The sequence below is a fragment of the Kogia breviceps genome, chromosome 1 (assembly GCF_026419965.1).
Source record: "Kogia breviceps isolate mKogBre1 chromosome 1, mKogBre1 haplotype 1, whole genome shotgun sequence".
Classification (NCBI taxonomy): domain Eukaryota; kingdom Metazoa; phylum Chordata; class Mammalia; order Artiodactyla; family Physeteridae; genus Kogia; species Kogia breviceps.
Window position 1 is genome coordinate 85,789,134 of NC_081310.1, and position 13,527 is coordinate 85,802,660.

Here is a 13,527-nt window from a genome sequence, read left to right on the forward strand (position 1 = left end):
ACCATTTGGAACAAGGTGGGGCAAGACTTTGTTGTCAAAGAGGTTTTGGTAATTAGCTTTACTGTTTATAACAGAGACAAATGAAAGTTCCACACACTAAAGGTCACCTCCAGGATCTTGCTACCTCCCAGGCAATGCTGACAATTTTTCTTGGCTGTCCCTCCAACTTCCATTTGCTACAATATAAAATCCCCTCTGACATCAGTGCCAGCCCCCAACTCCTTAGAATGAGTCATGGTTAATGAATAACAGCATATGAATACAAGAATTTGAACACAGAACGGAGGTTAGAGTCAAGCCTCTCTTTACTTCCAGCACGAGACTGGAGCACCCCAAAGTCCTTAAAGTACCTCCAACCACCACTACTCATTTTACTCCAGACTCCTCACGTCCAGCTCTGAGAGAAAAGCCACGCCCCCCGACTAAGGCCCGGCCCCCATGTTTCCGGGCGAGGGGTGACCACGTGGTTGTCGCCAATAACAACCCAGCACTACTCCCGCCCTCTAACTAAAGCTCGAGAGCGATAGTCGACTACACCAATTGACCCTTAAAGGTTGTCTGAGCGACGGCCAAAATGACCAATTAATACGAGGTAGGTAGGAGTCTAAGGCGGGACTCTGAGTACGGAAGCTACCACGGGAGGGAAGGAGAGCGGGAAAGACCCGGTGAAGGGGCAGGAGGCAGGTGAGAACCTGGAAGAGTTTAGCAGTCTGAACCGTGGCGGGAAGAGACAGGATTCCGGGCTAGAAAGAGTGTGGAAGCCAGCAGAAGAAAGCGGCTGAGTTCTGGTCGGGGGTGGAGGGAGGGAACGCACTTAAAGGGGCCAAGGCCCAGGATAAGGTAGAGATTTAAAGGGACAGGTGCCCCAAAGAGAAGAGGCATTTAAAGGTGCAGATGCCCAAGATAGAGCAGACCCTAGAGGAGCCGAGCTCAACGGACAGAAGACATTTAAAGTGGTAGGTTCGGGAGAGAAGGACATTTTTAAGGAGACTAGGACCAAGCATAGAAAACATTAAAAGAGGTATGGGCTAGGGTTTGAGAACACGTTTCTTAAAGGGACATGGATAAAGGAGTCGATTGTCAAGGGCGTGATGAGGAAGACTGCACTCCTGCTCTCCCCCATTGTCCTTTCTGGCTCCTCCAGGTTCCCTCGACCCCGGAACCCCAGTTCCCAGGCTATGACCCCCAGTGCCTTGTAGACCTGGCGGGCCCCGCGTGCTTGCGCCCCCTATTTGGGGCTCTGGGTGGCTACTGGAGGGCCTTGCAGAGGGGCAGAGAAGGCAGGACCATGGCATCTAGGGCCTCTGAACCTCCCCCAGGGCGCAGCGTGACGGCGGGCATCATCATTGTTGGAGATGAGATCCTCAAGGTGTGTCTGGGACGGAGGGGGGAGGGGCAGCGTTCTCCTGTCCTCCGGAGCTTGCTCCATGTTCTGTTGAGGGAGGGTGAACCAGGGTGGGAGCCCCCTTGCTGCAGTAGGGTCCTGGAGTGAGTCCAATATATTGGAGAAAAAGTGACCTTCATTCTTTCAATTACTGTGTTGAAAAACTTGTAGCAAAGTCCCTACAATTTGCCAAGCACTATGGTAGGGGGAGGGGTGGCTTTACAGAAATGACAATGCATGTATTATTTCAGAGTTATATCCAACCTGTTTGGAAAATGATCCAAGGCATTCCACAGAGTAGATAAGTGAGATAGAAGGAAAGTACTAGAAGGGGGAAATCACTTATGAATAATCAGGGAAGTCTCACTAGAGGTCATGGTGGGCATCAGGTTTGTAATAGTAATATTGAGTGCTTACTAGCGCCTGGCAGTGTGCTTATTACATCACATATGTGATTTTACTAATCCTCACAACAACCCCATGATGTGGGTACTTTTTTTTTTTTCCTGCTGAGCCGCCCGACATGTGGGATCTTAGTTCCCTGACCAGGGATCAAACCCACGCACCCTGCATTGGAAGCGCGGAGTCTTAACCACTGGACCGCCAGGGAAGTCCGATGTGGGTACTTTTATTATAAATCTCAATGAATAGATTATGAGACTGAGGCTCAGAGAGGTTGAGAAACTTGCCCACAGTTGAACAGCTAGTAAGTGGTAGGTGGGGTTCCAACCTGATTCTCACTTACTCCAGAGTCACCCTTAACCGCTAAACTCTCTGTAGAGAAGTAGAAGAAGATGGGGCTGGAAAAGAATAGTGGATACACACCATAGACTCACAGCCTCAAATATTCTGCAAATGAATTTGAACTTTATTCTGTATATGGTTGGAAACAACAAATGGCTTTTGAGCCAAGAGTGATGCAATCACAGTGACACGTTAGGAAAGTTGTTCAGGAGGCACAGGGCAGAGCGTTGTGGCTGGAGGCTGGGATTCTGGCCAGGGGTCTGCCGCCACTGTCCAGGTGAAAGGTGCCAAGGACCCGTTTGGTGGCAGTAGGAACAGAGAGAAGAGAGCAAATGGAGAGACATTTCAGAAGTAGAATTCACAGCTTGAAGGACCTGACGCTGTGGACAGTGTCTGGAGATGCCATTGACCAAAGGGACAACAGCCAGGGATAGGGTGAAGATGCCCAGTAAGCACCTGGAGCCAGAGGACTAAAACTGTCAGGGTTGGTGAGGAAGTAGATGAGTTGTCCCCATGCAATTGATGATTGAATCCATAAGCAGAGATGAAGGCCCAAGGGGGATCACATTACCCCTGACTCCATTCACATGGATTTTCCCACTCTTGTGCCTAGTCTGGGCTTCTGGGCAGCCCAGACTGGACTGGGCTGTGTGGTGTCCCCAAAGAGCAGAGTGCCCCATCATCAAGCAGATGCAGCCTGATCCTTACCCCTTTGCCCTTCATCCCTACGGCACTGACACCGTCATCTTCCCCATCCCCAATCTCGCAGGGACACACTCAGGACACCAATACCTACTTTCTGTGCCGGACACTGCGCTCCCTGGGGGTCCAGGTGTGCCGAGTCTCTGTCGTACCCGATGAGGTAGCCACCATCGCGGCTGAGGTCACGTCTTTCTCCAGCCGCTTCACCCACGTCCTTACGGCAGGGGGCATTGGCCCCACCCATGATGATGTGACCTTCGAGGCAGTAGCACAGGCCTTTGGGGAGGAACTCAAGCCACACCCTGAGCTGGAAGGGGCCATCAAAGCCCTAGGGGGGGAGGGCTGGGAGAAGCTGTCGCGGGTGCCCTCCTCTGCCCGCCTACATTATGGCACAGATCCTCTCACTGGCCGTCCGTTCAGATTCCCACTAGTCTCCGTCCGAAACGTCTACCTCTTCCCGGGAATTCCGGAGCTGCTGCGGCGGGTGCTGGAGGGGCTAAAGGGACTGTTCCAAAACACAGCTGTTCAGTTCCACTTGCGGGAGCTGTATGTGGCAGCTAATGAGGCTTCTATCGCCCCCATCCTGGCTGAGGCCCAGGCCCATTTTGGGCGCAGGCTTGGCCTGGGTTCGTACCCTGACTGGGGCAGCAACTACTATCAGGTGAAGCTGACACTGGACTCGGAGGAAGAAGGGCCCCTGGAGGAATGCCTGGCCTACCTGACTGCCCGTCTGCCCCAGGGATCGCTGGTCCCCTACGTACCCAACGCCGTGGAGCAGGCCAGTGAGGCTGTGTACAAACTCACTGAGTCAGGTAGGGGCCTCCTGGGGGAGGGGCAGCATACATCAGACCTTTGGTGCCACCCTCAGTCTCAGGAATGCAGGGGCTGTTGGAGGCTTCCCACAGATCCAGGAGAAGGTAGAAGATAGCTACAGTCGATTCATTCATTCTTCCAATAAATATCAATTGAATACCTCCTTTCAGCAACACTGCTGGCTGTTGGGGGTATAACTCAACAGGACAGAGGTATGCCCTATTCTGGACAAGGAGTTTAACAGGAGAGGGAGATGTTAAACAGGTAATCGTGCATGAGGTGTCAGTGATGGGGGGGGTTTCCATAGCAGGGAGATCAGCCTTGATGTGGGGTCCGAGAAGGCTTCTCTGGGCGAGTGACATATAAGCTGAGTGCTAAGGAGGATTTGGTCAGACCAGGAGGTGGGCAAGAGTAAACTGTGAGAGAGGGTCTGAAAGGAAGCAGTATGAGGTTTAGGAGAATGGAAAGAAACCAGGACCTCCAGAGGGAAGATACTGAGGTGAAGAGTGCTGTGAGGTGTGGCTAAATGACAGGCTGGGGGCAGATGAAGGCATGGGGAACACTGGGAAGATATGGAAGGGTTTTAAGCAAGGGCAACTTGACCCCCACTGCCCTTTAACAGCCATATGTCTCTATCTGATGCCCTCTTCCCTGCCTGCCTGGCAGGGTCTTCTCTGAGAGAAAAGGTGGCAGGCGCCCTACAGACCATTGAGACTGCCCTGGCTCAGTACGGCCTCACCCAGCTCTGCGTGGGATTCAACGGGGGCAAGGACTGCACCGCCCTCCTGCACCTCTTCCATGCCGCTGTGCAGAAGTGAGCCAACCCCCTGGAGGCAAGACCCCAGAGATAGATCTGCCCCATTCTCTAGTACCCCATCCTAAGAAGCAGGGAGGAAAGGGGGTGTCTGGGTGGGGTTTGGGAGGATGGTAGCCATAGTGACCTCTCAGTTCCATTCCCCCACCGTATTTATTGAGCGTCTGACACCTGCCTGGCGCGAGGTATGGATGTGCAAGCCACCATCCCCAACAACAGGGTGGTCACAGTCCTGTCGGGGAGGTAAGGCTCACATACTGGAAACAGGAGTGTATGCTCCAGATGTGAGAGGTAAGAGGTCAGAGTGGGCTTCCCAGACGAAGTGGGTTCTGATGGATGGGAAGGATGAGGAAAGGGGAGAAGGGGAGTGTGTCCATCCCAGGGGCCAAAAGGCAAGCTCTCTGGAGAGCATTTCCCTGCCCATCCTGGCAAGCCAGTGGATTCTGCCTCCTCCCCAGGAAGTATCCTGATGCTCAAGAGCCCCTCCAGATCCTGTATATCCGCAGCATCTCCCCTTTCCCTGAGCTGGAGCAGTTTCTACAGGACACCATCAAGAGGTACTAGGGACCTGAAGGTTTGGGCTGCAAGAGGGGCTTGGCAGGGCCCACTCTTGATTCCCACTGCTCTTCCTCAGGTACAGTCTGCAGGTGCTGGAGGCTGAAGGTGACATGAAGCAGGCCTTGAGCGAGCTGCGGGCACAGCACCCCCAGCTGGAGGCCGTGCTGATGGGCACCCGCCGCACTGACCCCTACTCCTGCAGCCTCTGCCCCTTCAGTCCCACTGACCCAGGGTGGCCTTCATTCATGCGCATCAACCCACTACTGGTATCGGGGAAGGGGATTTATCGCCTTCAGTCTCATGTCCCCTATCAGTCATTGCTCCCTGGCTACCTGAGGTGGGGGAGGTGAGACCCTGGGGCTTCGATGAAACAGCCCCATCATCCAGGGGAGGCTGTGCTATTTGTTCGTTCAGCCTTTTTTTTTTTTTTGCGGTACACGGGCCTCTCACTGTTGTGGCCTCTCCCGTTGCGGAGCACAGGCTCTGGAGGCACAGGCTCAGCGGCCATGGCTCGCGGGCCCAACCGCTCTGCGGCATGTGGGATCTTCCCGGACCAGGGCACGAACCTGTGTCCCCTGCACCGGCAGGCGTACTCTCAACCACTGCGCCACCCAGGAAGCCCTGTTCATTCAGCCTTTTGACCAATTTTTATCGAGCACTAATTCAACGGCAGGCATCCTGCTTTCTCCTGTGGACAGAACAATGACTTAGACCTGTGCTGTCTGATATGGTAGCCATGAGCCAATTTTTTACACTCAAATTGTAATTAATTGAAACAAAATACAAATTGCTTTAAAAAAAAACTGAATTGTATACTTTAGAAGGGTGAATTTCATGGCATATGAATATCTCAATTTTTAAATTAAATTACAATTCAAAATTAAGTTCTTTAGTTCTACTAACAACATGTCAAGTGACCACCATGTTAGCACAGATAAAGAACACTTCCATCATTGCAGAAAGTTCTACTGGACAGCACAGGCTTACACAGACATAGATATCCTCTTCCTGTCCTCCTGGAACTTAGATGCCAGTGGAGGGTGGGTTGAGAAATGGAGAGGGACAGGATAAAAGCTTTCTCTTTTTTACTGGTTGGCCTACACAGAGCAAGATATACCAGAGAATTGGGTAGCAGGCCCTCCCTCAGAGGCCAAGGAAGCCAAAGAGCCCCGGATAGGCCCCTTCCCAGGTGGCAGTGGGTAGGTGTGGGAGAGGAAAGTATGTGTGACTCCTCTGACTCTGACCTCCCAGGATTGGACCTACAGAGACATCTGGGACTTTCTGCGTCAACTGTTTGTCCCATACTGTATCCTGTATGACCAAGGGTGAGGGATTTGGGGGAAGAGGATGGGTGTGTGGAAGATGTGAGGGTGCTGGGACTGGGAGAGCCAAGAGCCTACCACACTCACCTATGCCCTCCATTCCCATTCCCCCGCCCCACCAGCTATACGTCACTCGGGAGCCGGGAGAACACGGTGCGGAACCCGGCCCTGAAGTGCCCGAACCCAGGAGGACAGCCCACCTACCGTCCAGCCTACCTGCTTGAGAACGAAGATGAGGAGCGGAACTCCCGTACGTGACCTTCCACTACTGCCCTGTCCAGGAGGAAGGGAAGGGGGCCATCCTGGGGTCTTACCTGTCAATAAACCACCTCTCCTGTGCCTGTTGCTCTGGCCGTGTCTTCCTGCTTCAGGGGACGGGAGAAGCAGAAGTGGGCCAGGCCCTGGCAGCTCGGAGCCCTCAGTGCTCACTCTCGGGTGGCAGAGGGGAGAGGAAGCTGGAAAGGATCTCTCATTGATGATTTTCAGTGCCAGCCTCAGCAGGAGCCCACCAGAGGGCAGGAGCAGGGAGCAGTGCCAACCCCTGGGGGAAGGGATAACCGGGCAGGGCAGCCAGGGCTTCAAGGCCCAGGCTGGAGGAAGGGAAGCTGAGCTGGCCTGGCTGTGGAGGATGAAAGATGGAGTAGCCAGGCCCTCCTCCTACTAACCCCACCCCACCATCCCTGGGCACAGGGGCTGAGTCAGCCCATTCTCGAGCCCAGAACCTTCCCTGTGCTAGACCCTGGGGCCTTTGTCCCCACAGTCATGAGGTCTGAAGGGGGTGGGGACAATGTTGATAAAAGGCACTAGAGGCAGCTCCCACACCCTTCCTCAGAGCTGCTGCCCACATGCAGTCCCGGACACAGCCCCTAGCCCAGGCCCTGCCCTTCTCCCTTGGGGGAGTTCTGCGAGACACTGGACTCCGGGTGCCCGTCATGAAGATGGGCACAGGGTGGGAGGGCCTGCAGCGGACCCTGAAGGAAGTCGCCTACATCCTCCTCTGCTGCTGGTGTATCAAGGAGCTGCTGGATTAATGGCAGCAGGGAGCTGCCTCCTCCCCGCTGGCACCATGGCCAGCATCGCTCAGGTGGGCAGGGTAGGGCAAACAGACAGGAGGCATGGTTGCAGCTCCTGTGGCAGAGCCTGCCTCTCAGCTTCCCATTCTCTTTTAGCACCCAGCCCAACCCCCATCAAGACTCCTGGGGCCAGCTGTGCTTGACCAAGGATGGGCCACAAACGATGAGTGAAGCGTGATCCTGCTTTGAGTTTGTGCCATCTGTCAGACCTGCCTCATCTCTGGGCCTCTATTCCCAGGCCCCACCTCCAGTGCACCTCTGGTGCACAGGAGCTTGGCCTGCTGGCTAGGACCCCAGTCAGACTGCAGCAGGACCTGGCACTCCTCCAAGCCTGGTACAGTGAACCTACCGGCCCAGATGGCTGATCTTACCATACCCTCTTAGTACCAGGAATGGGCTGCCCCTGGTATCTCTGTATGAGAATCACTGAACTGTATGTACAATAAATAAGCCTTGAGACCAAAAGTTCTAAATGTCTACAGGGAAATCAGAAAAAGTCAGCACTGGAAGAGTCTGGGAGCCAAGGAGGGAAGGAAGTTTTCCTGGATAGAACATAATGAAAGGCAGGTTTCCTGACTCACTGGTGCCTGGATAGGGAGGGCGTTGGGTAGAAAGGCCAGGTTCCTCCCAACTTGTAGATAGGGAGGAGTCCAGCTTGGGTGGGGTCTTCTTCTGTGAGGCCCTGTGTGTAAGGTTGGGAACCCAAATAGAAGACCTGGTCTGGCCAGCTCCTTGCCCCTGAAGATCTTGGGGAAAGCACTGAGCTGGTGCTAGTTCCCAGCTTATGGAGGAAGTCCGGCCCTGCTCCTCTAGCTCATACACAAAGCTGCAAGAGAAAGCCACCTGTGTGACCACACAGTTCCCTCAGGCTTATGACAGTGCATAGGACACAAACAGCCAGAATGAGCAGAATTGACTCTTCACTTCCCCTTGGCAGCCACCAACACATGCTCTCCCTGAATCACTCCCAGTGGTAGGTACACACCAGCCATTTACGTCGTCTTGCTCCTGCCTAATGACATGCCCACTCACAGCCCCCCACGACCTCAGAGCCAGCCAAAGTGTCCCTGGGATCTCTACCCAGCATTCCCTGGGGCCCAGTTATGCCCTCCCCCCTCCATTCTGTCCTGGGACACTGGCCTGGAGATCGTGTATGTGGCCCTCCCTCACTGCCAGGGACCAGCTCTTCCTCAAACTTCTTAGTTAACTCCTTTTTCTCTGGGCTTATTTTCTTTTTCTTGCTTTCTCTCTCTCTCTTTCTTTCTGGTTTTTTTTTTTTTTTTTTTTTTTTGTCAAAGTAATATATGCCTAATGAACTCTGATAGTAAAAAGTATCTCCCTCCCACACCTATCCCCCAGCTCTCCTGCCTGGAGGTAACCATAGTGACCAGTTTCTTGGACAGCATTCCAGAGATAGTCTATGCATAAACTTCATCGTCATTCATTCTCTTTTTAAGTTTTTTTTTTTAATTGAAGTGTAGTTGATTTACAGTATTATATTAGTTTCTGGTGTACAACATAGTGATTCAAAATTTTTACAGATTATACTCCATTTAAAGTTATTATAAAATATTGGCTATATTCCCTGTGCTGTACAATATATTATTGTAACTTATTTATTTTATACACAGTAGTTTGTACCTCTTAATCCCCTTCACTCTCCACTAGTAACCACTAGTTTGTTCTCTATATCTGAGTCCATTCTGTTTTGTTATATTCATTCATTTGTTTTATTTTTTAGATTCCACATGTAAGTGATAACACAGTATTTGTCTTTCTCTGTCTGACTTATTCATTAAGCATAATACCTTCCAGGTTCATCCACGTTGTTGCAAATAGCAAAACATTTATTCTTTCATGTAACAAATATTATTGAGCATCTGCTATGTGCCAATATGGCTGATTTGAATACAACAGTGAACAAAATAGATCCCTATATTCATGGAGTTTACATTCTGGTGGGTAGAGACAGAAAATAAAACATAAACATTAAAAAATAAGTACATTGATGTTACTAGGTGATAGGTTCTATGGAAAAAGAGAAAGTTGAGCCAAGGATGGGAGTGGAGGCAGGCCTAGTAGGCCATGGTAAGAACTTGAGATTTTATGCTGAGTAAAATGAGGAACTGTTGCAGGCAGTTAAGCATGAACTGATTTTTTATTTAAAAGGCTCACACTGGCTGCTGGGTTGAGAATAGACTTTAGGGGACCAAGGGTAGAATAGTAGAGACCTTTTAGGAGGTCATGGGCACAATCGGGGCCAGACATGTTGGTGGCTCAGAGCAGGCTTACAGCAATAGCAGTAGGGAGAAGTGGCTGCACTTGCATATACTTATCCTTCTAGTTAATAACATACTCTATACCCTGTTCTGTGCCTTGCTATTTTCCCTTCACATACCTTGTACAGGGTTCCACATCAATATATTTAGAGCCTGCCCATTCTTTTCTACAGCAGTATGGTACTCTATAGTACTCCAACTCAAGGTTATTTCTTATCCCTGGCAGCCCCTCTTTAGACATCCACAAAATACAGGTCAGTGTTCTTGCCTGGTGCATTCAGAGCCCCAGGGCACAGCAGTGAGAAGGTCCTGAATCCAAGCAGAGAGAGGTTAGTGGTAGAGATGGACACAGAATTCAACTTCCCATCTGAATTTGGAGTTCCCTCTCCCCCTTGTAGCCTGCATCCTGCTTGGCCAACTCCAGCCCTTCCCTGACTCAAGCTCTAGACCTTTGCCTCCTTTTCCTTTCTTAGACCTCACTCCTACCAAGCTGGGGCAGTGCCTGGAGGTGGATCCTGAAGTCTGAGGTTTCTGACTTTGCCAGGGGAGGGGATGGCTGGCAAGGGCCACTGGGGAAGTAGTAGGGGGTGGAAGGCAGGGCCTGTGATTGTGGCAGGTGGTGGGAGCTGAAGAGGGGAGGGAAGTAGTGACTGCCAGTAGCCCAAGGAGAGTGTCAGAGCTGGAAAGAGAGTGTCAGAGCCCTGAAATTGGAAAGACTGAGGAGAGGAATGGGGAGGATAATAAAAACCTCATATACCATTCCAGAGCCCTTTTCATCTACAGAGTGTCTGAGCCTTACAAAAGTCCACTTCAAAAGTAGGCAGGACGAGGGCAATTGTCCCATCTTAACATGAAGGAACAAGCCCAGAGAGGTGTGGTGACACCTCCAAAGTCATAGGAACAGCACACTGCAGTAGGGTAGTCACTTAGTGAACCCAGATTTTCTCATCTCAAATTCAGGGCTTCTCTCCTGCCTTCCTCTTCTGAACTGGTGCTTGGGATGGTAGCCTAAGTTGCCTGGGAGGCAGGGCCAGGCTAGCAGAAATGTGGAGGGGACTATCCACCCCTATTCTGCACCCACTCCATGCTTTCCCACTTTACCTCAACCCTAATCTCCCCTTGTTCTTGATTTCCCCCGCGCTCATTTGGTAGGCCCAGCTACGCCCTTTTCATGTAAGCCACAAAGCCTGGAGATGGCTCCCTGGACTACACCTCCCCACTGGTCTAGAAAGGAAAGTGAGATGTGGCAGCTTCCCTGCAGTGTTCTCTTCCCAACTAGAGTAAGTTCAGGTTTTAAGTGTCCAAACTACTGTCTCAAGAACTCACTGGAGGGGGATGAGGGGAGCAATAAAGGAAGATGTGCAGGCACCTAGACAGGGAGGGATGTAAGATCTCATCTACCCTTCGGCGCCCCGGGGCCCTCTAGTGGCCACAAGGGGTAGGGGATTGGGCGGGGTAAAACAGGGAAGGAGACCAGCCAGAACTGGAAGTGACCACCAAGTACGACAGCATGCGGAGCAGCGGCCTGATATCCAGGATTCCCAGCTGATTACGTCGGATATAAGACCGTCAGTGGTGTGCAGAAGCTGGAGGAGAGGGGTCAAGAGAAGTGGTCTGAGGAGCCGTGCGCAATAAACTGGATATTATAGTAATAATCTTGGGAGGGTCCCACGTTTTCCCAGCTAAACTGAAAGACGGGCAGAAAAGGGAGTGTGGCAGTTGTTTCACTAGCGCCAGAGCGCAGACCCCCAAGGGCATACGCTCTTATTTGCGTCCCTATTTGCATCTCGTTTGCATATGTCATTTCCCCTTCAAAAGGCAGAAGTCCTTTCCCAGTTATGCCCAGCTGAGACTGTCTACTCCAGTCTTTGCCAGCCTTGGGGGCATACCCATTCTTCTAGCCATTCTCTGACCCCTCTGACCTCCGCCCCTCAGTACCCTCAGGTCGTTCTTTCTCAACCGTTTACCTACCCCAGCTTCAAAGCAGCGACCCGTCTTCTCGAGCCGGGAGAGCTGCGCCGCCTGGTGGCTGTCCGGAGGAGGCTGAGGGCAGAGGGGTTCTGTTTCGCCTTCTCTGGGACGTGGAGTTTTGGGAAATGTTCCCCCGAGCTTCCTGAGGCTAAATTTATCTCCCCCGGCCCTGGGGGGCGCAGAGATCCCGGCGATGATTAGCGCTGCGCGACACCCGGCTCCCGCCCAGAGGCCCGGAATAGGCGCCGAGTTATAAATAGTGCAGCCCGCAGGTGTGGGGGGAGTCGGCGGGAGGGGGGCAACCCTGGCAGCCACGGCTCCTTCAGGTGGGTTGGGCGGTCGCGGTGGGGGTGCCGGGGGGCGGCAGGGCTGCGGTCTGAGCGCCCCCAGCGGTTTCCTGGGCGGCGGGTTTTTCGAGGGAAGCGGAGGCAGCCGGAGGAAGGCGGAGAGCGGGGAAGAGGTGGGCGCCGAAGCTGATGCGCCGCTTCCAGCTCAGCCCCACACATTCCAAAGCAGGCCCCTAGACCCACTCACTCAGGACCCCGCCCAGTCACAGCCTTGCCTTTCTTCCCGCCAGAAGCCCTCTCTCCAGGCTCTGCAAGCATCCAGCTTCTCTGTAGCTCACCCTTGGCGCACGTGGCCCGGCCTAGGCACCTGGCCCTCACTCCGAATCGCTGTCCCAGCCCCAGGTGTGCAGTTCTCCCTAAAAGGGGTTAACTCCCGGCCTGGGCGTTCATCCTTCTCTTTGGTCAACCACCTCACTCTCCGGGTATTTACCTACCTCCTGCCACACGAAATTAAGGTCTAGTTGGTCGCCTGAAGACCAACTGAACGTGCGGATCTTGGACGCTCCCCGATCCCCAGGAGGGCCCTTGGAGAGCCCACACCTGCCCTCCAGTTCCCAGTTCCAGTCCAGGCCTAGTGTCGGGGCAGGGGTGGCGGCAGGCCCCAGGGGCCAACCTGGGGTTTCGTGGGAGAGGGCGGGGCCCCCAGTCAGCGTTTCTTGGCCGACGCGGTCTCAGTGGTTTGGCGAGGTAAGGGCCCGGGAGTTGGGGGTTAGGCGGGAATTTCAAGTCGGGGTTCCCCACTCCGACTTCTGAGCGAGGGAGCTTTGTGGACTAGAAGAGAACGTGGGAGGGGGAGTCACTGAGAAACTAACAGGAGGTTCCCTGAGACTCAAGTGAGGAATGGCATTCCAGCCGCTGAAAAATCCAGGTGGGGTCCAACAAGACGCCTGGGGCGACCCCCAGGGATGGGGGACGTGGCGAGCCCGCTATTCGCTTCTCTATACCTAAGGGCTGATGCCAAGGCGCCCTCCCTTCTATTGCCTCTAGAGGCCCTGGCTCTACCCTCCCCGAGCCACTTTCCCGCCCCCCCTTTTCCTCGGCCATGCCCTCTCTACCCCGAAGCAGCCCCCTCTCAATTTCACTTGTGCTTCTGGCACTGCCGTCTTGCCCCTGGCACGGCCCTTCTCCAGGCTAGCGAGACCCCGAGCTGGGGAAGGGAGGGAAAATCCCTGGCCTGGACCCCGCCGGCTTCGGGCGCTCGCGAACCAGAATCTGCCCGGCGGGGCCGAGAAGAAAACCCGGAGCAGTGACCAGCCTCGGGACCCAAGAGGGACAGGGACGATAGGAAAACCTGGAGCGGATTACCCGAGAGGGAGAGCCCCATGCCTGCTACTGCTACCCCCTCCTTCCTAGAGCCCCCCTAAATCTACAGTGAGATAATGTCTGGGGTGGGGGGCTGTTTGGTTTGGCCTGGGCCCTCAGGGGCGCCTCACACTTTCCGCCCCTGGCTGGGGAGCAGGGCAGCGGCCCCGAGGCTGAGTCACGGCCGAAGGGAGAGAGAGGGAGGGACCGGGACTCCG

General features: G+C 53.6%; 2 protein-coding genes across 12 annotated transcripts; both read left to right on the forward strand.

The window, feature by feature from the left end:
- The first annotated feature begins 505 nt into the window (after positions 1-505).
- On the forward strand, positions 506-7,875 carry FLAD1 (flavin adenine dinucleotide synthetase 1). 11 transcript variants are annotated; one of them, XR_010841253.1, is made up of 10 exons: positions 617-684; positions 1,145-1,369; positions 2,898-3,642; positions 4,310-4,457; positions 4,916-5,014; positions 5,092-5,281; positions 6,267-6,340; positions 6,460-6,587; positions 7,170-7,421; positions 7,507-7,875. XR_010841253.1 is itself a non-coding variant. In XM_067037275.1 (9 exons), exons 2-9 carry the CDS (start codon positions 1,289-1,291, stop codon positions 7,551-7,553), a joined length of 1,512 nt encoding a protein of 503 aa, XP_066893376.1. In that variant the 5' UTR covers positions 617-684; positions 1,145-1,288; the 3' UTR covers positions 7,554-7,875. The 11 variants fall into 11 exon arrangements, 9 of the variants coding, with proteins under 9 accessions (XP_066893390.1, XP_066893388.1, XP_066893376.1 ...); XM_067037275.1 differs by lacking the exon at positions 7,170-7,421; XM_067037315.1 differs by lacking the exons at positions 617-684; positions 7,170-7,421 and adding an exon at positions 853-956.
- On the forward strand, positions 7,183-7,368 carry LENEP (lens epithelial protein). Its single transcript, XM_067037329.1, has one exon. The coding sequence runs from the start codon at positions 7,183-7,185 to the stop codon at positions 7,366-7,368; it is 186 nt and encodes a 61-aa protein (XP_066893430.1).
- Positions 7,876-13,527: the final 5,652 nt, after the last annotated feature.

What these genes read in the sequence shown, in the direction of transcription:
- FLAD1 (XM_059072770.2), top strand. Translation starts at nt 1,061, where the DNA reads ATGGATAAAGGAGTCGATTGTCAAGGGCGTGATGAGGAAGACTGCACT. An exon ending in TGCGCATCAACCCACTACTG is followed by an intron (nt 5,282 to 6,266) that starts GTATCGGGGAAG and finishes CTGACCTCCCAG; the next exon opens with GATTGGACCTACAGAGACAT. An exon ending in AGATGAGGAGCGGAACTCCC is followed by an intron (nt 6,588 to 7,506) that starts GTACGTGACCTT and finishes ATTCTCTTTTAG; the next exon opens with CACCCAGCCCAACCCCCATC.
- LENEP (XM_067037329.1), top strand. Translation starts at nt 7,183, where the DNA reads ATGCAGTCCCGGACACAGCCCCTAGCCCAGGCCCTGCCCTTCTCCCTT.